General features: G+C 42.3%; 1 protein-coding gene across 1 annotated transcript in view; it reads left to right on the forward strand.

The window, feature by feature from the left end:
* The window catches only part of slit3 (slit homolog 3 (Drosophila)), a 346116-nt gene that overhangs the window by 28395 nt on the left and 292863 nt on the right, over positions 1–24858 (forward strand). Inside the window, exons 3-4 of the mRNA XM_050043123.1 lie at positions 684–755; positions 6708–6779. Coding sequence (XP_049899080.1) covers positions 684–755; positions 6708–6779 — 144 coding nt within the window. The remainder of the gene's footprint in view (positions 1–683; positions 756–6707; positions 6780–24858) is intronic.

Consider the following 24858-nt stretch of genomic DNA (forward strand, 5'->3'; position numbering starts at 1 on the left):
ACACACACACACACACACACACACACACACACACACACACACACACACACACACACACACACACACACAGAGCAGGGAAGAGAGAAAGAAGAATATGCATTGCATTGGGAGCAGCAGTGGAAACAGAAGAGAAATGGAGAAGATATCCACTGAGGGGTGGAAGAGGGATGGGTTGTTAATTGTTTGTTTTGGCTCACCAGATTGTGACATTTCTGAAATGTTGCATGTCTTAAACTTTTCAAAACTTTTGCTCTATGCCAGATTCATTTGTTCGGTGTGCTGATTCCTTGTTTACACAACCAATTTTTTAAAAGTGCAAATGTCTCTCTTGATGTTTAAAATCTCTCTATTTCGCTCTGGCAAGCGGCTGATGTTTGCACTGTCCAGAAAATAAGATTTATCTGGTGTTTTTTCCTTTGGTTTAAACTTCCAGGTCAGCCTGGAAAGCTGGCTTTGGATAGGTATTCCCAAACCATGATTGATAATTAAGCCTCCTTAAACTCTGTAGTGTTACTGATCATTTTTAGCTACTCCTTTGACATCCACTACTATTTCTCCCCGGTCATGATGGCTATTCACTGCAAAGTTGCATATGTCTGCTGGTATTGCTTTTGAAATTTGGAGTTTTTAAATTATGAAAGTAACTACAGCTTTCCTCTGTGTCTTTTTGTCCATCGCTATAGTCATCTGGAGGACAACCAAATCAGTGTTGTCGAGAGAGGAGCCTTCCAAGACCTCAGACTGCTGGAGAGACTGTAAGTACACCATCTTATTTTGCTACCTGTTGTGTGAGTGTGTTGTGTGTGAGAAAAGGCTGATGCAAGCTCCCCCCCCAGGCTACAAAGATGCACACACATCCCAAAATATGCATACACGCACGCCAGCAAACATTACTTCACACACATCCAAATATTTGACTTGCCGCCGCTGATTTTCCATTTCCCCAAACATACACACCTTTGACTCGCTGTTGTCCATTCTCTAAAGTACACATGCACATACACATAGAGAGTGTTCCTGGATGATACCCAAGTCCATCCACTTCACACACCACCTTGGAATCTCTCACAGATATTGCCTCGGTCAGTGTGTGTGAGTGAGTGTGTGTGTTGTGTCCTTCAGCTCACACCAAGGCTTGAGTCAACAGAATCAAGGTGTCAGTGCACAACACAACACTTCCCACACACACACCTGCATGTTTATGACTCTGGGCTGGAGGGATGACAGACAGACAGTTCTGCAGGAGAGTGTTTATGATGCTGCGGCATGAAATGAAAATAGAAAGTAACACACTGCATATTGTTACACATTATCTCCGACAATTTATATTTTTAAAGCTGTTAAAGAGGATATCCAGGTCATGTAAGACCGTCTACCTGCCATAATGGCGGTTGTCAGCCGATGAGAACAGCATGTCCAAACTTAGGAGCTGGCTGTCTTAACAGTGTTGAATCCACATTGCTGGGTTTGGACAGGAGCTGAGAATTTCTTCACTGATATGATAATGTCAGTGTCTTAACTATTTAAGCACAGCAGGCTATTTAATCTGACACAGTGTACCTCCACGGTATCACAGTGTCAGTAACTTGAAGACAAACTTCAAAAACTGACGAGTTTAGTCCCCTTCCACTGTCAGAGACATTGATTTAAAGACTTTGTCTGCTGTGAAAAGAAGTATATATTTTACTAGAGCAAGAACAAGAAGGAGACGTTGTCACAGACGAGAGAGACGAAAGCAGTTAATTCAGTTCAGGTGACAGCGAACATTGAGTGGCAGCAACATGTGTATCTTGTCTCTAAATGGAGATCACACTTCTGATAGTGAAAGCGAGAGGTGATGGGCCGCTTTAATGTTAAAAGGCTCTTTAACGCGGTGTGTCAGCGAGGGTCAGAGGTGAGGGGTGAGGGGGGGAAGAGGTTAGGAGGCAACATAGCTGTGTGTCAAAACTCACACAGGAGATGGCTTTTCATTTGTCTAAGGCATAGTTGCTCAAGATGCAGCCTGGGGGCCAATGGCGGAGCTCAGAAACATTTTGTGTGGCCCCTGAATGTTACATAAAAGTCATGCGTTATATTCATTAAATCATTTGTGGTCCATTTCAGTTTTACTTTCAGTAGCTTATATTAAATACTCTACTCGGCTGTTGCATCAAACAAACAAGCATCTGTCAGGTTAGAAAAGACTTCTTGTAGATGATGGCAACTAGTGCCACCTCACGAGTGTTAACTTTAACTAACTAGTGTTAGCTAAAGTTAGCGACTTTGGTGGACGACACTGCAGATTTAATGTGGAAATGAGATGTGTGCAATTTTCCTGTGTAGCCCTTAACCATATGCTGGCTCCCTAAATTGACAGTCACCAAAACTTGAGCACCCTTGGTCGTAAGCATTAGCCCTTTTTAAATAGGAATTGTGCAAATTTGCAGGAAAGCTCAATCAGTCTTCGTTTAGCATTGGCAGTATAAAAACAAAAGCGGGGAGTGCAGCAAAATGCCGCCTGCTTACTTCTTCGGGGCAATGGGGGCAAAACACGTAGCTCAGCGTGTGACGTGAACAGTGACGTGGGAGGGAAGCCGCAGCTGGTCAGTCCTTCGGCGATTCTCTCATAAGTTGGTCCGTTACTCACCGTTTACGTCACCTGACAGTTAATGGCCTCTTCGTCTGCGAGGACAAGGAGGGCGCGCAATTCCTTGTTTCCCCAGTTGCTCATCTTTACAGTGTCTGTCACGTTTGCGTTTCCCTCTTGCTACTAACTGCTCATTCCTGCTATCAGCTGTTTCCTGTTAGTCCACTGCCAGTGGGTCGCACGTGCGGCGTCATCAACAGCTCCTCCCACAAGTCATCAACAGCCCCTCCAGTGGCAGAAGGGCGCCTCGTTCTTTTTAAACCAAAAAGGTTCTGCCAATATGTTTACCCCTACTTGGCGGAAAATTGAGCACCTCGGATCAACTCCCCAATCCGGCTCTGTGTGTCTAAATGCTCGCAGCTTGCCTGCAAAATGCCCCGACATTCGCGGAAAATCTGGCAGTCTAAAAGGAAGGTCTATAGTGAAATGTGTTTAAAACTATAGTTGCGTGTCAATATATTTATTATCCTTAGTCATCAGTTCAAGGTCCACACAGTTAAATACATTCAGGGACATTTGGCCATGTCAGTGAGCTAATTTGCTATCTCTGTTAAGTAACTGTCTTTTACTCACTCACTTTACAACAGAACAGCACTTTAACTTGACTTTAACTTAACTTTACCTAAAGTCAATCCAAAGAAAAACAAGTTATTTTCTCTGTGTGAGTTGAAATTAGGAAGAAAACTGCTTTGGTGATGATAACAAGTGTCCTGAATTATGTTCCTTTTTTGTGTCAGTGATAGTGAAATGCTTTTTAAAATGCTTAGCTGACAGGGTCTCTGATGTTGTAGCTGTCAGGGTGAAAGTTTAGGGGTCAGGGGTCGCAGTGCTGAGTCTGTGTGATTTATGGTGTCACAATGTGAAAAACATGGAGCTTGGGCAGTCGTCTCCGTGGGCGAGGACATTCATGTATGTCAACACATGAATTATAAAGTCATGGATGTGGTCATTTCACCTCGTGGTCATTTAATAGAAACAAACAAGGGCTCTGCGTTGGTCTGAAATGACAAAATGTGGCTGTTATTAGTCCTGAGTAAGGTCTTAATTGATGGATATTTTGCAGAAAGAAAAGGGGAGTGAGTTTTATTTTGTTTTCCTTGCAAAAATATATCAAACTTCTGGATTCTGAGGTAGTGGTCCAGTGAGATTAGTTCCCCTCAGTCTCCAAACCATTTCTGCTGGACTTTACTGTGATTCTGACTAATAGGGATAATTTTCCAAATTTTAAAAATATAGTGCCCCTGGACTTGCGGTCTGGTAATATTTCAGAGGTTCCAAGCAAACTCGTCATTATTATTTGAGAATACACAAAGGATTCTTCTCATAAAAACCGTAACTGTTTTGCAAGCGAACATCTTAAAATGACTCATAACTGTAATAGTAGCCGATCGTGCACTTTACTTTGGTACCAGCAGTTATTTTCTAGGAGCAGGGGTCAATTATTTCAAATGGTGGATATCTCTTTTTGGACTGCAGCTCTCTTTCCATTGGTGCGCGCAGGAGTGAAAGTCAGGGTCTTATTATCATTATCACGGGGGTTAAAAGGTTGGTGTCTGTGTCTTCTCCAGCACAGATTCTACTCTGTGACCCCATGACCTCCCCCACCCTCCTTTTCTTTTCTTTTTCCCCTCCACGCCTCGTTTCTCAGCCAAATGCTTTGGTAGCTTGATAACACTTTCACTCCCTCTTCTCTCTCATCTGTCTCTGCTGCAGCCGGCCCCACCCTCCTTCTGCACACACAGGCAGACACATCTTTCAATGTTAAACACTCTATCTCTCACTTTAACCTAACAGGCATGTCTACCTGTTGGTCAGCACCATCCTGTCACTCTCTCCATCTTCCTCTGGCTCTCATTCCTTTGTAAATAATTGCCATGTGTTCATTTCATGCTCAGTTCAACAACAGCAAGAGATTGTGTTTTACAAGTAAAATACTGTACAAGAAAGCATCTGGCTGTTTTCATTTCATATTAGTTTAGAAAAGAAAAAATGCCCCAAAAGGTCCCTTGGAACTTTTGAAATATTAGGAACATTACAAAACCACACAGAGGGGGTAATGTTGAACGAAAACTCTTAGGCTAGAGAACACTAGATCCAGAGGGTCTTAATTAAGAGTTGTCTTCAACGTGTTTTTTGTGATAATCTACTGTTATCCAGTAGGATATTAATGAAAGCCCACCCATCCTACTGGTGCCTTTAGTTTTTGTTTTGTGCATATAAAGATACATACACATGGGTGTATGCATACACAAAGATCTGTTGTCTATGTCTTTATTCTGGTATCCTTGCAGGTCGGGTGACTGCACCAGCAGAATGAGATTATGCATAACACCTTTAAGCTCTCCTGATTGGCCATACTATTAGTCTGGTAGCCTGTTTAAGAACTGCATAGTCTTAAATTGGTGTTGGCAAAGTTTTGTTCACTTTTTTCATATTCATGTTTTACACAAGGAATAAATTACTATTAAATTTTGGCACCTGAAAAGCCTCTATAGTTTTTTTTTTTTTTTGAAAAGCGTGGGCATATTTACTATGATACAGGACTGTTTATGTTTGCTACACACAGCTCATACTACTTTTTTAAAAGCCTTGATTCCAGAGCACTTAACCTCTTACACGTGTTTGTCTTGATCAGTATTAGTGGAGTAACACAGGATGGATAAGGTTTTAGTTTTAGTAATGAGAGATGGGAATTAAATATGATTTCTTGGACAAAGCTTTTTCATTTTACACATTTTTGTCCTAGCAAGAGAAATTAGGCCAATATTATTAGGCTCTCTGTTGCCATCTGAAAACAATATAGTGCATGTGGCTCTCTTGTAACCCCCTAATTGATCATAGAGTCTTCTGCTTTCCACAAAGTGACTAAACAGGTTACCAACTCTCCCAAAATACACCGAAAATGAACTCTTTTTGCATATAAATGCACAATATATTCCACTTTATGCCCTTATTCCTAAAAAGACAATAGTCCTAGTAAACTCCACAAAAAAATGAATATTCTCGTTTACATACAGCAGTGCATACGTAGATTAATATGCCCTAACATGTCGTCTATCACATCAAAATATTGAAAAGTGGAAAGGCTGTTTTTTTTAGTTTTCATCCGGTGGCAGACTTGGATTGTCTAAACATGTCCTTCCTCTTTCATTCCTTTAACCACCTTCTGAAAAGGTCAGCACTGCGATGTTTGTGCTTATCCAAAAACCTGTTGATATTCAGGTCTTTCATAATGTTTAAAAGTAGGTGTGTTTTTCCTTTCAACCTGATATGTGGGCTTTTCTTTTGAGCATGCATCTCTACCACACCCTGGCATGCTGTTGGCAAGCTGATATGTGTACTACGCAACCATGACCACACACAGAGCAAGATGCTATATGTTGCAAACTGCGGAAAAAACTCCAGTTGTAATACATATTGCGAATGTGCAAAGAATGCTGGTAAAACTTGAATGATACTGGAATGTCCCAGGTTTCTTGATTGGAAAATGCTACATCGGAAATAAGGTCAAATTGGGATTATTCAGACGACAGTTTGCTGTTTGCATGACCCTTATCAAATCCGGAACATTGTCATATTCTGAATCATAGTGGAATATTAGTGTGTGTGTAGACGTACCCAGTGTTAAATCAGGACTTATCCGGGGAAGAGTGTGTTTTTCTTAACTGAACACATTTTTCAGCTTAGTGCAGATGCCTGGAAGACGCCAGGAACCCAATCTTGTTCCTCCTTTCACCCACAGGTCAAAGCACATGCAGGGATGATAGTGATAACTGGCTTTAGGGAGCTTACGGCACGATAACCTGCAGCTGACTCACACACACACAACACAGCATGATAACTCTGTAGGTCATGATCACAGGAAACCAGACAGACTTTCTCATGAGTTTGACCTTTGAACCATGAACTCGATGACCCTCAAGGTGATCCAGTTGCCTGGTTGGTGATAGTTCAGTCAACACAAAAGGATAAATGAGAGTGATTTATGAGTCTGTGTTTGTGCCCTTTCTTTTTATGATGTTTCTCTTTGATTTTTAAAATGTAAACCATTTTAATTCAACATTTATTTTTCTCTCCACAGTCGTCTGAACAGAAACAAACTCCAGTTCCTCCCGGAGCTTCTCTTCCAGTCCAACCCCAAACTAGGACGACTGTGAGTCCACCTTTCTTGTTTTTCCACCTCTCCATCCTACTTTCCTCAAATCTCCCATCTCTGGCTCTCCCTCCGTCACTCTCTCTTTGCTCTTTACTCTCGTCTTTTGATGTGTTACGTGATCCATTTGAAAACACGGCCACGGTGCAATGTCAGAACTTTCATCCGGGGTTGAGGGTTCAAGTCCCGCGCCAGGTGACACAGTGCCGCTCTGTGCTCCTGTAGAGAGGTGAAAAAGTGTGTGTGTGTGTGTGTATGTGTGTGTGCGCACAATTTTAAGAGGTGAAAGTGTGCCTGGAGCGAATGTTTTGCTTGGACCTGCGAGGAATTTTTATTCGGGAATATGGAGTTTTCCCAGAGCATTGGGAGAGTAAGAGCAGGTCATACTGATGCAGAGAAGCCTCCCACTTGCCCTCCTTCTCTCTCTATTTCATCTCACATTCCCAGACACACTCTCTCGCTCTCTTTCTTTGTGTGTTTCAGTCCCATCGGTGCACCCACCCTGTCTCCTTTTCTTCCCCTGTGCTCTTTCTGTCTGCACTCCTTCTTTCCACTCAGATTTTCTATTTGTCTTATCCTCAGAGACTCTCTGTCAGCTTAGGCTGAAGGTTGAAACACCTTCTAGACTTTATAGCTGTTGATATTGGGCTGCCTTCAAGTAAAGCGAGAGGTAGACCCTGTGTGTGTGTGTGTGTGTGTGTGTGTGTGTGTGTGTTGCTTTTAACTGTGTGTGTCTGCACTCATTATTGTGTGCATTTTTGAGCTTATATATCATGTCTGTGTAAGTGTGTGCATGCATTCAGCATGTTAATACACTGTATGTGCATATCAGTGTGTTTGTGTGTGCATGTGTGTGTTGTGAGGTGTTAGGATAGGGGATATCAGCGCTGGGACATTAAACTTCTCACTTCTCTCACTCTCTTTTATAATGTTTTCCATGAGGCAGAACGCCTGTGAAGCTACTGTAACCTTTCTTTGTTGAAAAAGTGTATTCTTCTGTGAATGGTCTTTTTGTGTTTTGGGCATTTTTGGAAGTTTAAGGTGTTTTTGGAGATCAAAAAGTGAATTAGACAAACAAAACCTGAAGGAGTACTCCACTGAAAGACCTTTGGATATCAAAATTCAAGGCTGGTAGCCTAAAAAAGAAGATGTGAAAGGTTGTAGCTTGCTTTTTCACGGAGAGTGTCAGCTTAGGTTCACAGCAGGTACAATATATTCCAAGGCAAACCAGTGTCATAATATATCAGAGTATCCTAAGAAATGCCTCAAAGGACTGAGATCCACTTCTACGCCATTGGTAGGCAGGGTTCAGTGTTGTTGTTGTTTTCACTTTCTTAGTCGGGCAAGTTGGTCAGAACTCGACTTTCCCAAAGTGTTTGCAGTTATCAAATAACAGCAAACACTTAAGTCATGAAAAGTGACCCCTTTTATCTGACTTGCTCTCAAACTTGCGGCAAACCATGCAACACATAGTTGGAGACTCACCCACATCCTCAAACGCGACCTGACTAAACTCCTCTTTAGTCTGAAATGCCTACTTGTACATCAGCTTACAAACTTTGTCTTTACCCACCATCATTTTCTCATGAGTGCCAGATCTGTACTGTGCATCTGCAACTTTCAACAGAGATGAGCAAGAAACAGGATGGCTCAGTACTTGGCTACTATCTGTATCTGTTTCTTTACCAGCCCTTAAGTGGCATTTTACTTGGCCTGGGCAATTGGGCAGTCCCTATTGTTGAGGCCTTGGTTAAGTGCGTTCAGTGGGTTCCCATCAGTCATAGTTTTGCCACAACAAGACTAAATACAATATAGTGTTAAAGCTTTGCCAGAAGTAGCAGATTGAATGGTTTGCTGGTGGTGGTGGATTATGATGCAGGAGTGTCAGAGAAGTGTTTGAGAAGTGTCTGTGCTGTTTTGCTTTGAACCTCTGACGCCAGTGAAATCCATTCTAGATGCCCTCCTTTGTAAGGGACCATCTTACAAACTTCCACAGCCACCTTTCAAGTGTGCAGGCAGCGACTATCTTATTCTCAAGAAATGGATTCCTAAAAGTGACAGCTCTTTGTGAAAATTTAGAAGAACGCTGACTGATCTTTCAGTTGAGGAAACGTATTTTGGAATGAACCGTGGAATATATGTTGTGTCTTTTGTCGGCAGTAAACCTCTAAACATTACCACAGGTCTTATCTGCAGTAAATAATAGATTGCCGTCCAGTGAAAACTGTGGATCTGCATATTTTGTCATCAAGCTTTCAGATAAACTGACGGTTGAAATGCTGTTTTTTGAGTTCAGGCAATTCTCCTATGTCATAAAGCCATTGCACCCGAAGTCTGTATTTTTCGTCCCATATTTTTGAATATAAATACAACCTTGTGTTGTGTCAGTCATTTTGACAGCCAATTTTCAACAGGTTAGATAGTAATATTCAGGTGGATGATGGGGACGAGGATGTAAAGACTGCACACAGACAGAGAGAGACAGGACGGACAGCTCAGCCTCTTCAGGTAGCTGCAGTGCTAAATGCCAGACACAGGCAGAAAGTGGTGACAGCCGGGGAAGTAACTTTAGTAGGGAGAAGAAAGGGAGGAAATTTGTCTTTACATTTTGTCACGTATTGGGAATTTTCACAACAAATAGAATAATAACACTCATTGGACTCAGTGTGCACGGTTTCAGTATGTAAAGCTTTTTGTCAGATGACTGATGTAAAAAACGTATACGAAAATATGGACTGGTTGCAAAAGCCCTGAGGCGAAAAGAAAACCTTCTAAAATCTCAATAAATTGTCTAAAAAGTACACTTATGGAAGTGGAAAGTGGAAATGTTGTAATACATGGTGGCTCCCATTGGACAGTGACAATAGGCTCTTGGAAATCTGAACAGTGAATTCCAAGAGACTTTCAAAAACAGCTTCGACAACTCTACTTGTATTTCTAAACAGAGTGAAGGAACAAAACACCAAATACAGTAATACTAATTGTGGTTTATGAAGATGACAATAAATTGTATTTTCTGCAGCGCTTTCCCAATCTGATCTCTTGTGTTGGCAGAAAAGCCGCAGAGAGATGAAATCTTCTCAGCGGGGTGCACACTGCGAAACCTCTACTTAAAACAGACTGATCGTGTGTTTCATATATTTGTGGCGATGCGTGATGTATTGCTGAAGACAGTGAAGTCGACTGCTATGGCTGAAAGCAAATTGTCATTTACGTCAACTGTGGCTTCCAGGATCGCACACAGTCAGAACCCCCCATGTGAACGTCAGGGACACACACAGTGACACATGCAAACACATGCAAACACACACACACTCCATCCCGCACACCCTCGCTGTGTTTAGCTCTTTTTTTCCAACCCTTTGTCTTGTTCGTCATGAGTGACAGTCTTATTTCCTCCGCCGCCTGGATTACTATTCTGTAAAACCTGTAATTGGTCTCGATAGCTCTTATTTATCGCTGGTTGAATATGGATCCCTATAGAGCTCTCAGACAACTCAGAACGAGTGGAAAGGGTGAACGTGTTCCAAACTTAACATTATAAATCTCATGTTCTTTATATCCCTACTTTGCCATCAGCACAATCTAAATTACAGTGTCTGGAGTTTCCTCCTGCCCTTTATTTTTTTTCTTCTTTCCACTTTTCTCATCTTTCTGGTCCATTTTACAGCACTCTTTATCCCATCCGTGCTGTGTTTCTCTGCGAATGAAGGCAATGGCAGTAATGCAAATAGCCAGGTACAAAGATGAGAGAGCGTGTAAGAGAGAAAGACAGAGGAGGAATAAACTAAGGTAGAGTGACAGCAGAAAAAGAGAGCAGGTTAGAGGGAGGAAGACTGAGACAGAGAATAACAGCGGGAGAGTAAGAAGGAGGAGACAGGGAGGTTTGCTGGTGGGTTTCTGGTTTGGGTTCGTAACCTTCCTCTCTGTCAGCCTCGGTTAGATATTAAATGATGGCAGTGTGATAGGAATTACCTCTTAACCCTCCTATTAAAGCCCTGTGGTCTGAGGTTTGGAGAGGGGAGGAGAGGGAAGGAGCTGGACTAGCATTAAGGGAAAATAGGCATGGGTTGGAGGTTTTGCTCTTGAGGAGGGTGGGAGGTAAGGGCAAGAGGTATCAGGCTGGATAATAGTTTTCACCAGAGTCTTGGATGAATGAGATGAACGAAGGGTATGATAGAATCGAAGAGGTTGGCCTTGTGTCTTTTTGGAAAATGTTCTTATTGAGCAGTAAGTGCGGACGGTAAGCGTCTGACAATGACAGATGAACGATAGGTATTAGGGAGGTCATGTGAAGGAGGGAGATGGATGGATGAAAGGATGCTGGTGGAGGATGAGGGGAGCGGGTAGATGGATGGAGGGATTGGAGTCTTAGTGACCCCACTAGGTGCTCGGTAGGGGGGAGAGAAAACAAAGACAGGGGTGGTGAGATAGATGGATTGTGGACTGGAGTCTGTGGGTTTGAGTGTGTGCAGTCTGTGGTCGTTTCCCCCCACAGTTTGCAGAGACTGTGGTCTTGCAGCACATGCACCCAGACACACACTGAGAAGAAGCTTTGAGTAGAATACATTTACTAGAAAGGCAATGAATTTCTGGTTTGAAAAGCAACAATCACGATGGCTCGCATGGAAAAATGCAAGCTATTGGTTTAGAGGGCTTTTGTGCATCGGTGCACATCACAGTGTATCGGGGAGGTTTACTTTGCTAAGTGACTTGATGGCTGTTGGTCTCCTGTCTAATAACACTGACCCAGACTGAGCCTCATCCTGTTATCTTCACTTTCTGCTCTGGTAGTCTGTGCGTGTGTGCGCATGTTTTATGTGTGTGTCAGTGTATGTTGCGTGCAGGGCCCCCCGACTGCACAGTCTGTGCATTTGAACCAGCGCTGGTTTACTGCCAGTGATACTCATAAGGCAGCATCATTCTCCCCCATTAAAGCAGCTCAGGTTGCAGTTGATTGGTTTGCATGAGAGCAGAGGGGTGTGATGAAGAAGAAAAATGAGAATAACGTCAGACTCGAGAGATATTTCCTCTTCTCCTTCACCACAAGGAGGGCCTCAGATGCTGAGTATTACATAATGCAGGAGGTGATTTTTGACCATGTTTCAACATTTATGGACGCTGAAGTAAAAGCACCGTCTGGCTGTAAAGATGCAGAACCCTCGTGTATTTTACATCATGTTATTTCAAGCAAGAATGCAGAGATATGATATACAGCCCATGCTTCAAAAACATGCTTATTTCTACTGTTTAAAGCAAGACTGTGAAACTATTAGAAGACCAAATAATACAATCTCCCTCCTACAAACAAAAACTTGAATTCATAAACAACAAAACATACCCTAGCTCATTTCAACACTGAGGGATTTTGCTGCTATAGCTAAGCTTGGCTGGTATTTATTTTTTCATACCTTCATAGTTCACACCTTCCTGAAATTTCGCAGTATATGATGGTATTTGTGTGCGGCTTAATTGCCTCGTCAACTTAACCTTCTAAACCTTCTCAGTTAGTCATCTCAGTCTTAGGGTGCTTTCAGACCTAGAGTTGTCTTGCTTTGGTCTGAATCAGGGACTAATTTTGTTACAAAGCTGTATAATCACCTAGAGTTGGTTCATGTTCTCATGGCAGCATTTACGAGTGGACCAGATCAAATACCTTGCACGGCAAAGCTGCTCTTGTTTGGTCAGAATTCCCATGTGGGAAAAATCCCAGAAGTAAAGCAAACGTTGAAGAAGAGTACACTTGCAAGATAAATGTGACACTTTCTAATGTCACAATGGAGGGACAACTACGCAGGTTGATTTTAGTGCTGCTCATCGTGGACTATATTGCTGTCATTGTTCATTTTAGTCAAACCATACAGTTTAAAAACGAGGCGCGGCTCCAACTAGAAAACAATGTTTTGATGCATCGATGTGCTGAATGTGCATATTAAGGCAGTACAGGAGGAGGTGCACATTAATAATCCTCCAGGACTGTAACATGCTCATGTTTAACCCAAACAATGTGTCATGTGACTGCAGTTGGTTCAGATCCAGGTCGGAACACATTCTCACCACAAACGAACCGCACCAGAGTTCCTTTGTAACTGGACCAAGACCACCTCTTCAAGAAGGTCTGGTTGTTTTGGTGCACACCTGAGTGCGATGGCTGTGTTCACACCTGCCCAAACGAACCGCACTTAAGGGCCAAATGAACTTGAGTTCAATTGAATCGAGCCAAACAGAGCAGGTGTGAAAGCACCCCTAGTTCGTCCAGTTGTCCATACTCTGGATTGGTCAAAGTAAACCTTCCCTCTGTGCGTTAGATATGAACACATGCTCTTTTTCCCTGTGGCCTCTCTCCGTCATTACTAGCTGGTTGTTTACAGTCCTGTAACGCTATCCCCACCGCTGGTAGTCGCTATGTTGGCCCCTGGTTGCACAGGATGTGCATTACATATAATGCATCCTCAATACAGCATCTCCATATGAGTTTAACAGTATTTTTGGCGGTATTGAAAATCATAACATGGGGTTTTCAAAATACTCTGGTATACTGTAGTACTGTGATACCCCTCAAGCCTTGCTACAGGCTTACTTGGTCTGGTATGACCAGTAGCCCAGGGTGGCTAATGTGAGCTAATGTTGGCAAACTAGACATTTGACTGTTGGCTTTATGACTCCTCTCTTCTTGTGCCACTTTCACAGTGTTTTCAATTGTATTGCAAAAAAACATCTGCATAAAAAGGCAATTGTAAACGATAATAATAAAAACTGACAAAGTAACCTGTTAACCAAGAATCTATCTGTCAGATTCCAGTTTGATAACATGCCCCAGTGTCGTAAAGCTTGTAAACTCCTGTGTCTTCTTTAGTTTTCAACCTCTTCCTATTATTTAACACTGCTGCGCTCCAGTAATGTCCTCACTGCACACTATAAAATGCATCACAGCGGGGATACCAGCAGACTAACAGTCAGCCTAAAAGGGTTTTTTTGGAGCCCTAATGGAAAGAGAAGTGAGTTGCTGTCCAGGGGGATGCTGGTGAAGGATTTTATCCAATCAAAGTGTCCTTGAGAAGGATGGTTAATCTCTGCATGTTCACTCACTGTGGGCCAGTCTGGATAACAGCATTAGATAAATTCCTAAAAAGTAAAAGTGTAGCTGAGGGCAAGTTAAAAAAAAAGAGATAGCTGCGGGAAGTGAAACTGGGTGAAACAGGATTATGAGAGGGACGGATGGATATGTAGTGGAAGGAAAATGGCCGTCAGGAGTCTAATAGTCAACAAATCATGACCTGGAAGGTTGCCAGTCTAAACCTCTGCACTGAGGAGTGGACGGTAATGAGACATGCTCCGCAGCACCATTAGGTTACCCTTGAGCAAGGCACTTAACCTCCAAATGCTTCAGTGGAGCTCCCAGATGTGAAAGCGTGGACCCTCCCCAGTTACTGTAAATACAACTTTGTCAGTTAAATCAGGGGAAGAAAAGCTGGATGGAGGGAGAGGAATGAGAGAGGGAGGGAAGGCTGAAGGGAGCAGGGGGTCATTTGAGATGTCTTTTCCTCCTAATTAAGTTAATGCAGAAAGACGAGGAGGTTGCCTTTAATCTTGGCTAATTGTCCATTTAGAGGCGACTGCCTTAGTTTACCTGCTGGAATGTTACGGTTAGTGTTACAGGAAGTGGGTGTACTCTGCGTGTCCGAGGATTGGCTGCAACAGACGGGGCCTCAGTGGCGATTGGTGGGAATGGTCTGGAAGGGTGAGGGGTGAACATAAACTGTCTGAGCTCGTGTGTATGTCTCCCCATTTTCATCACAATCTGCTTCACTCGTTTACTTTCTTTCCCCTTTTCTCTTTTTTTCTGCGTGCTCTTGTTCTGTTACTCTCAAACAGAACAAACAACTCAGTTGTTTGTATTGCTGTCAGGAATTGTATGATTGTTTTCTTGTCACTAGGCTCCGGGCCCTTTGTTTGGTTTTCACGCCACTGGGTGCTGGCGAGAAACAAATAAGTCACAAACACACACATACACACAGACACATACTGAGAAGCACACACAAGAACATCTCTCTCTCTCACGCCACCTCTCCTGCTGATTTAACACCACAGGCTCTGGATGCAGAATTGTGAGTCTGTATGTGTGGGTCAATGTGTGTGTGTGTGTGTGTGTGTTGGTGCATGACAGACTTTATACCAAACCACACACCCACGACAGAACTTCCTAATAATTAAACATGACTCAGAAGTGCAAGCCATGGTATGTTGCTGCACCACAAGGCTTGTAGGACCTGACATGCAGCTGCACCACAGGGCTCATGCACAGCAGTGTGCTGCGAGTGTGTTTCTAGTTTATCAATCTTACTTACGTTCAATCTTAAAACCATACTTGGCGTAATTGCTTCCTCAAACAAGGGAGAACATGCCAGCAGGCTTAGATGGCAGTGGGTGTTCTGGCATGGAGCTGCACCAGCAAGCCCATAGGCTCCAGGATGGAGCTGCATCACAGGGCCCACACTGAGATCTGCTGGTATTCAGGGAAGGGAAGACTTTTACAGAGGGAACCTGACCAGAGTTCCTCTAAAATAAGGCTGCTCTTAGCGGCTTGTGTGTGTGTGTGTTTTCCCACAGCCCAGACAGCAGTGCGATTTTGTCCCAAGACATATTTAGATAAATACACGCTGCAGAGATACCGAAAACCAAGGGAGAGAAAGAGACAGAGACGAAGTAAGAATGAGGGAGAGAGCAAATGATATCAGGATAGTTTAAGAGATTTGGAAAAGCCAGTTACATTAAAAAAGTTTCACACATTCCTTCATACTGTCCTAAAATACTCTCCTATGTAAAAGTACTTAATGTGCATTTATTTACACTTGATTAAACAAGTTATTGTTGGATTTCTGCAGCATCATCTATACAAGAAACCAGTATCCGTAATCAGTGTAGGGGATTAAAGGAACCTAATTTCCCCAGTGACGTTTCTCCTGTAGAAAGTCGACATCTTGGCCATTTACACACATAACTGGATCTGTAATTGGCTTTTTACAGGTATGCATGTGCAGGACAAAGACTTGAGACAGGGAAAATATCACTGTGGCAGCAGTCCAGCAGAATAAAAGAAAACGTCATTTATCATGGTACTTCTTGTTTGTATGCAACCGTTTCCCTCGCCTTCCTGTTGACACAGCATTATACCGAAAATCAGTCCGTCAGGTGTCCACTGCTGCAACTTCTTGCCTCACTTGCATAAGTCGAGTTTGCTTCTCTTGCTGTGAAAGCACTCCAGAGGCTAAATTTTAGTGTGTGTAGGCCTGCGTGTGGCTTCCTACGTGGATGTGTGAATAAAACAAGCCACAGTGTTTGTTAGCTGGCAGGATTCACCAACCAGGCGGTCTTAAAGTTCACGGCAGCAACACCTTTCCCTTTCAGCTGCACTTCTTTAGCAGCTAGCTAGCTAGCTCGCTGCAGGGCCAGAACCTGTGAAATGTTCGTGGGAGGCAGGGGGCCTGTCGATTTTTTTTTTTTTTTCCCGTGGCAAAGAATTTTTATGTGCTTACACTGAAATAGCACAGAGGCTGCATGTGGTTGTAATTTCATCTCGCAAATAAAGGTGAGCTGGATGGGGAAGTAGCCACAGAGCTGCTAGTGCTCATAGTTATAACTCACTGACTTTCCTCTTGACCTGTTTACTCTAACGTGTGTAGGCGCATACTGTATGCCATGCCTGTGTGTGCTTAGGTACATGATTGTGATTGAGGTTGTCTGTATTAATGTAGTGCATATGAATATGGATCTACAGTATGTGTGTATATTCTTATGCATGGTCTTTTATGGATGCTAAACGTGTATACACAGTTTCCTAATTTATGTCTCTGCTTGCGTCTGCATATTTGCTTATATGTTTGTATACGACGTGCATTTGTTTGTACATGTCTACTCATATACATGTCTTCGGCTTTGCTTGTGTGTGTGTGTGTGTGTGTGTGTGTGTCTGTCTGTACATATATTTAAGAGAGAGGCAAACTTGATACGGGGCCAAACACACTCACACAGTGTTTGTTTAATCACAATTTAGGTTTACATGAGAACGCTAATCGAAAACAGACTCGGCTCCCTGGAAAGCTGGAGGAGGAGGAGGAGGATGAGGAGGAGAGGGATGGAGAAGGGAAGTGAGGGAGAGGAGGAGATGGATGGGGAGGCACGAGGGGAATGGGAGTAGGAGGAGGAGAGGAGAGAAAACAAGTCCGGGTGACAGGTGAGGACAGGAGAAGGAGGGAGAGGAAAAGACGGAGTAAAATGAAAAATGGGCGATGAAGGGAGGCTGGAGGAGGACGTAGGATAGTTGATACTCTCTATGAGCAGGAGCTTTGAGAGAATAGAAGCTTTTGTTGATTGTTGACCTTTTTTTCCGTCCTACAGATCGGACTAATGATCTGGCTCTGATTTGAGATGCTTTATTTTCCCTAAAGGATGTTTTAAAAAACCTTGTAACTGGCGTCTGTCCTGCTTGTGTGTGTGTTTTTGTGTGTGTGTGCGCTGACAGGGTGGGTTTCAGTAGTAAAAGCACAATGGACTCATATACACACTACACTCCATCACTGACAAAAGTCAAACCACTAAACAAATGTAATGTCCCCCATAATTACATTCATGTGAATAAGATGATAGAAAAGACAGATTCTTTCCTCAATAAAAGCTTTCAGTTTTATGTCCATTGCACTTTTTTTTATAGTTAAACTTCAGATGTTTTTCTGAGTTTCCTGGGCAGCACAGTGAATTAGTGGGTAGAAAGAAAGACTTATAATGCAGAGGTCAAACTGGAAGATGATCACCACAGAGGAATAAAAAAAAATGCAACAATAGTCAATCTAGCCCAAATATTCCCTGAGCTTTTCCCTGTAATGATACTACCATTATCCTTGGAATGATTTGTTGTAGTTTTGTCACGCGTGTTGTTAGCTAAGATATCAGTTTAACATAATTTCACGCTGTTAATCACGCTGCAAGAATGTCTCGTTTGATCATAGATATCTGATTTCAAAATACAATTATAGCAGTTTAAACAGTATCTGCAGTGTTAAAATGATGTTATCCAAAGGTGTCTGTCTTTAGTCTCCTCTTAAATTCTGGGAAACAGTGTTTCCAGGTTATTTACTGTAAGGTGACACATAGACCTGCAGTCATTGTAAATCGAAGCATCAGCTCAGTGTGGGGTCAAAAAAGTGCTGAAACCTCTCTGTTCCTGGATTGTGCAGAACTCTCACATGGCCTGTTATTCTTTAAAGCACCTCTACACTCACAGGGAAGTCCTAGGAAACTACAAAAATGAGCGACGAGGGAGTTATGTTTTTATTGGATGGTTTAGTATCACAATTTACACTCACTGCCAACATACAGCATAGTGCTAATGCAGAAGGTGCAATGTAAGTAAGTAACGTTGCAGTTCCACACGTATTGTGTCACGTGATAAACATTCTTGAGGGTTTAGTGAATTAAAGTCAGTGGAATTGTTCCAATTCATCTGTGTGTGTGCGAGAGAGACTTTGTGGGAGGTCGACATAGCTACTGCATTCATTGTTGACCATTATTATGGCTACATGGTTGGAACTGGCCAATGTCACACACACATGGGCAGACACATGTTGGTGTCTTGAGAGTCACACTTTCAGTGTTTGGACCGACAAGTGGTTGTGTGCGTGTTGGAAGTGAGGCTTGTGATTTATGCTGTTTAAGTAAAGCCTGATTGTTACAAATGAACTCAAACTGTTATTATTGCTCTGGTGTAATCAGAGACGTGCACACTCACATGGAACGACCCACAAACACTCTCTGTACACGCACTCCACATAGAGTAACAGAAACACTTTAGATATACACATCACCCACGCACTGTGCAGAGAGACAAACACACACAAAGCAATTCTGTCGCTCTTTTCTTCTCTCCTCATCTGTCTCGCTCTCATGCAAACACATTCATGTAAGGGCCGGGCTCTCACATGTGTTGCAACTGTTTCTCAACTGGTTTCAGAGTTAAAAACTAGTAGCTGTCATTTTTCCTTTTGTCTTTTCCAGCCTGTGTCTGTCTGTGAAACATTTTAGGACTTTGTCAGTCTGAATCAACCAAAAATAGTGAAGTTCTTAAACTTCTTAAACTGCATAGAAATTTACTGGCACTGTGGTTTTTGGTATACCGGTGTTAATCCGGCAGTGGTTAGTATTGTTGCCTCACAGCAAGAGGGTTCCTGATTCAAATCCGGGGGTGGGGGAGCCCTTCTGTGTGGAGTTTGCATGTTCTCCCTGTGTCAGTGTGGGTTTTCTCCAGGTACTCCAGCTTCCTCCCACAGTCCAAAGACATGCACATTAATTGGTGACTCTGAATTGCCCATAGGTGTAAATGTGAGTGTGAATGGTTGTCTGTCTCTATGTGTCAGCCCTGTGATAGTCTGGTGACCTGTCCATGGTGTACCCTGCCTCTTGCCCAGTGTCAGCTAGGATAAGCTCCAGCCCCCCCGTGGCCCCCAACAGGATAAGCAGTTACAGAAAATAAGTAGTTGAAATGTGTTAATCCTGTGTGAATGATAGGGACTACTTAGTGTCGATTGGTGGTAAAATATATGGAGTCCCCCAAGGCTCTGTTCACGGGCCCCTTTTTGTTCCCTTTTAATTTCTCCCTTTAGTTCAGGTTGTTAAAATGTTTTTTTTTTCTTTTTACCATATTTAAGCGCACAGCACTCACTTTATGAATATCATCACCAGGTGACTCTGGTCTCATACAAGCACTGACTGCGCGCATTGAACAAATCAATGATTAAATACTGCTGTTGGTTTATAAAGCACTAGAGGGTTCAGGGCCAAAATACAGTTCTGATCATCTGCACTGTTCTGAACTCTCCAGACCTCCCAAGTCATCTAGTACAGGTCTGCTTACTGTCCCCAGAGCCACAGCTAAACAAGTAGAAGCAGCATTCAATTTTTTTATGCACCACATATCTGGAACAAACTCCCAGAGAACATGAGGTCAGCTCCAACGTTCAGCTCTTTCCAATTAGGGCTTAAGACTTTTCTGACATTGCCTTTCATTAAATTAAATTTGTGACTACTTATTCATATCTTGCATTTCACTGTTATTTGTATTCTATTGTATTTTAGATAACTTTTTATGTGGTGTTTTGTTTTACCCTTTTAAATCCTATTTTAATGTGTCTTGTTTCTTTTCTTAGTGCCTGAAGTGGTGATGAAACCTCCCTGTCTTGAGTAATTTTACACTTTAATTATAGAAACTGTTGCGGATAAAATTGTGCTCAGATATTACCTAAACTACATAAGATATCTGGAAACACATTTTCTCTAAACTGCAGTGTCATGCAGTGAACTGCATAGTGTGACTGAATCAAAGTTTGTCTGTTTGTCATTACGTTACTATGGTGTAGCATGCGGCCATAAAGACTTAACTAACTCTGGAGGCTGGAAGCTTTTACATCATCCATGTACCACTGAGTCAACAGCAAAAATAACTAACATAAGCTGCTACATGCAACATTTTAGCATCACTAAATCATGTCCATATTGAGGCTGAAACATTAGAATAAACACCGCAAACAAAAAAGCCCACCACTAAGAAGATTGGCAGCTTCAACCCAGTCTCTAAACTGAATTTAACATTGTGTGCCACCTTGTCGATTTGGCTGGGAATCTGCTGGATTGCTTCACAGTACAAAACTAGAGGGGGGTGCTGCTGCTCTTCCAACACAAATGGAGCTAGTTTTCAGAGTTTCAGATGGCAGTGGAAGATAAAAGATTAAGTTAAAGACATTTGATAAATCACTTCCAACATTATTATCCTTTTAAGAGAGAACCTTTGACAGAACAGCCAACGATCCTCTTTGTGGATCTAAGCAGTGGGGTTAGTGGGAAATGTGGCCTTTATTTTAGAAAAACAATGGCACAGACACACTACAGAGGCCACCACTCATTTTGATTTTCACGGTTACAAAGCTATTGCAGTAAATTTGTAGGGCTGACAGTCGACCAAACGTTAGTCGGCCAGAAAGGTCTTAAGTCGGCAAGATTTCATTGGTCTCTTAGTCGCACAAAAAAATCAGCATGTCGGGCAGGAAATCCAAAGTTTGGGATCATTTTGAGAAGGTGAAGGACGAACCCAAGGTGATATGTAAACTTGTCTTCATTGGTCGACTACAAACATGACGTATCATCTGAAACGTGGAAGTAGCTACATGCCCATTAGCCCACAGCGTCATTAACAGGCGGCTCGCTCAGTGTGTGACGTGCACTTGTAGATAAAATATAGGTCTATATTAATGAAGGTCCATTAGTACGGTTTTGTATTTCTCTGTAATGTAGCACAGTGTTGACAATGTTACTGATACTTTTCTTTCTCACACCTTCAACTCAAACCATTGTGTTGCCCCGCCCAAAATATATAATTTAATATTTACATTAATATCCTAAACATGTGAGCAACTAGTCGACTAATTTGACCATTAAAACATGTCCAGTGTATTGATACTTAGGGGGCACATTGCACCTTTAACCTCACAACGTAATAATGTGAGGAAAAATGTATGCAATGCATACTGTAGCAGCATTATATCTAATTTCATCCTTAGATGAACTTTAAACTGTGCACTTTACGACCATCATCAAAACACCAAATGATATCTTTCGGAAGAATGGTGTTCCTCCCTTCAGTGGAGCTCCAGAGGCTTGATGACTCTGTGCCAAGGAGCAGTGACGCAAGGCTCGTGGTGAAACAACACCTTGCAATTTGTGTTGGTTTTTCCTTTAAATTGTCACCCATTTGTCCAGTGTTTACAGTGATTGCAACAAAGACGGAAATTTATTTTGAGAGATGCTGAAAGCTGTACATTCAGTAGCGGTATAGTGGTAATGATGGTTGTCATGAAATATACAGAGGAAAAAAGTGACTATAAATCACTTTAAAGACCAACAAACTCCCACAGATATACAACAAAAGGTAATACATCAAAGTACCGACACTGCCAGAGAACCATCTTCACCTACTTTCCATTCTCTTGAAGCACTGAATGTGGACATTTTGTGGCCTTGTGAAGAAGATAGTGAACAGGTGACAGAGATTTGGCTTTACAATGCAGAGATTGTATGACTGAGAGACCGTCAGGGAGAGGAGGATGACGATAGAGGAAATGAAAGACTCAGCAGGAAGGGAGACAGAGAGAGAGAGAGAGAGAGTCGGCCACATGAATGGTGTGAGAGGAGATTTAGGCCTCCTCTAAATACAGAGCACCGCAAAGCCACTTAAAAACCTGTACAGATATATTTATACATCACACACAAATACACACAAACACACACACAGTATGTGCAGTTTCCCTGTTTGTTACCTCTCTAACTCTGCGTCTCTAAAACAGAAACACTCAAACATTACGCAACAGTTTGGGCTCCACCTGTCGAAGCTTTGATCTTAAAAATAGCTCTACATTTGTTAGTTTGACATTTACATTAAAAAGAAACATTGACTCTGTTGTTTCAGGTGCACAAACGTCACAGTTGAATACAAATCTTGAGAATTATGTTGCATATGAATAGATGTTTATAGCTGAGTCTGTACCTGCCCAAATAAAGGCATACTGCAATGGAAAATAGACACATGATGTTAGGAGAACGAATGAAAGGATAGCTGAGTGGGAGCAAGCGAGAGACGGTTATTTTTAGGTTGAGAAAGATAATTAAAGATCCTAAAAAGCCTTGACAGTTTGTGTATGTTGTTTAAATCAAGTTACAAACATGAGGGTTTATCTTGTTTGGGTTGAGAATTCTTCTCACGGGTGAAAATGCGTGCAGACGTCACTGTGTGTGTGTTTGTGCGTGTAAGGGAGACGTAATATTAGCTGCTGTTTGTGCAAGTGTGAACTAAACAAGTGATGCAGGAATGTGCATTTTTGTGTTTAAACAAAGAAATAGGAAACCGTGATTCCTCTACCCTTCTCTCTTTCCTCGTACCTCTTCTTTTTCCTTTTCTGTTCAGCCTTGCACAAAACCCTGATTGTGGCAGTTTAACTGATGTGTAAGCAGGGGCAGGCTAATGTGATGCAGACATCCAGTAACTTGTCAGAGCTGCGTAATTGTGCATATGCTCGTCACTTTATGTGCGAGTGTGTTTGCATTTATTTGTGCTGTTTGTTCAGCAGGAGCATCTGCTTTTGCACTCTGAGCTAACTGTGTCAGGGTTTATGTATGGGCATGTCTTGAGTGAGTCTGTCAGTGCGCTGCTCAAACCATCATCAGGAGCCAAACGGCAGTGTGTCTTCCACAGATGTCAGATATTCCCTCGCTGCATTTAAACATCCTTGTCTTCTTTCAGGTGTGTGTGTCCATCTCTTTAAGCTAAACACGGCTGGAAAACTCACAAACTCTACACATACTTTACACTTTACACAGCACCAGCAACAACAAATGTAAAGTGGGTAGTAGGGGTGCAAGATATCAGAAAACAACTGACATTGCGATATGTTCTCTTTCTGCAATATGTTTATGCAATAGCGAGGCATGCTTTGGTTGTTTATCAGACAGACTACTCTTGCAGATTAGTGTTAGTGTTAACGTTACCTTTCCAGCCTCTTGGTTCCGAACCGTCGGTATGAGACCCCTGGTTTCTTTAGGCTAACTTAATTAGCTTTAGCCTGGCTTGTAGCTGGTAACTAGCTTTTATAGTCTGGTCACTCTGTGGAGAAGAGCGGTCGGGAGACATCATGATTACGTTGCATTAAACAGGTGCTTTATTTCTTCCTTTTTCTCTTCCTAACCATTATGTAAGCAGGAAGTCCCATGATGTGAAAATCTCTTTTACAAGAGAGACATGGCCAAGGTAGCAGCCAATCAAAACACAATTAAAAGGCAACAAATACAGCATATAATACAAAAATCCACAATAAAACAACAACTATTCAAACATAGTGGCCTCTCAAGAAAAACAAGCACATGTCTCTGTCACCACATTCTTTATCATGCCCTGAAATTCATCAATGGATGTAAGGGTGTTTAATTTTAGATCTTTTTAAAGATTGTTCCATGTCCAAGCTGCAGAGTAGGAGAATGCAGTTTTCCCCAGATATAATAAAATCTCGGGGTACATTAAAAAGCAACAGCTTGGAGGAGCGTAGCTGGTAACTACCAGAGCTGACACACAGAAGGGTGCAGAGGTGGTCCAGAAGTTTGCTCAATATTGCATTATAGATAAAAATGGATCAGTGCTATTGTCTGTGAATGGCCAATGATGTCCAACCCACTAAATCATATGCAGTGATGATTAAGCTTCCACATCTTTTTTCTTAGCACTGAAAGTTGTTATACTGGAACCTGAGTGTATTTAGACACTTACTGCTGACTACTGTAGCTTCCGAAAAGCTTACACTTTACTGTGTCTGTGGCGCTTGCCTGCACCGTTATGACTTTTCTACACACACATATGCAGGAGACACTTCCCTTAAAAATGCTGCCAGCGTACGTTACATGCAGATGTAACCTGTCTTAAAGGGGAAGGCTAGGCCGGTAACATTAGTCATAGGAAGTGAAAACCGTGTGAGTTTTCCTTTTGTATCAAGTAGTAAAAAAGTTGTAGCGTGTTTGAGTTAATTTGCCTTTCGTGGCATTGCATTCTTGCAATGTCAAGATTATTGCATAAACACACATCACAATGGTGATGCTGAAAAGATCGTGCAACCCTAGTGTGTAGTTGAGAGAGATAAAAGAAGAAAAATGTAGTATATATTTAGAAATAAGAGTAAAGGCAGGAAACATACTGCAGTCAGAGGCAAAGAATGGCAGTGTGTGTGTGTGCTCAGCCACAAACATTGTTCTCTGTAAACTTGTCATCCTGAATTTTGGTCACTTTTACAAGCGCAGCGTCACGCTCGTGGTATAACCCTATGGCCCTCTGTGTGTCTCAGCGTGCCTGCGATAGGTCTCTGCTCCAATCAAAGACAATAGGCTCCAGTGGCCCGCCCGCTAATTAGTAGCTTCACTTTATAGGGCCACCAAGTCACCACAGCTTCTGCAGTATAAAACAATAGAACCGTTACACATTCCGCTTTTATGGAGT

The sequence above is a fragment of the Epinephelus moara genome, chromosome 4, assembly GCF_006386435.1.
Source record: "Epinephelus moara isolate mb chromosome 4, YSFRI_EMoa_1.0, whole genome shotgun sequence".
NCBI classification, from domain to species: Eukaryota; Metazoa; Chordata; class Actinopteri; order Perciformes; family Serranidae; genus Epinephelus; species Epinephelus moara.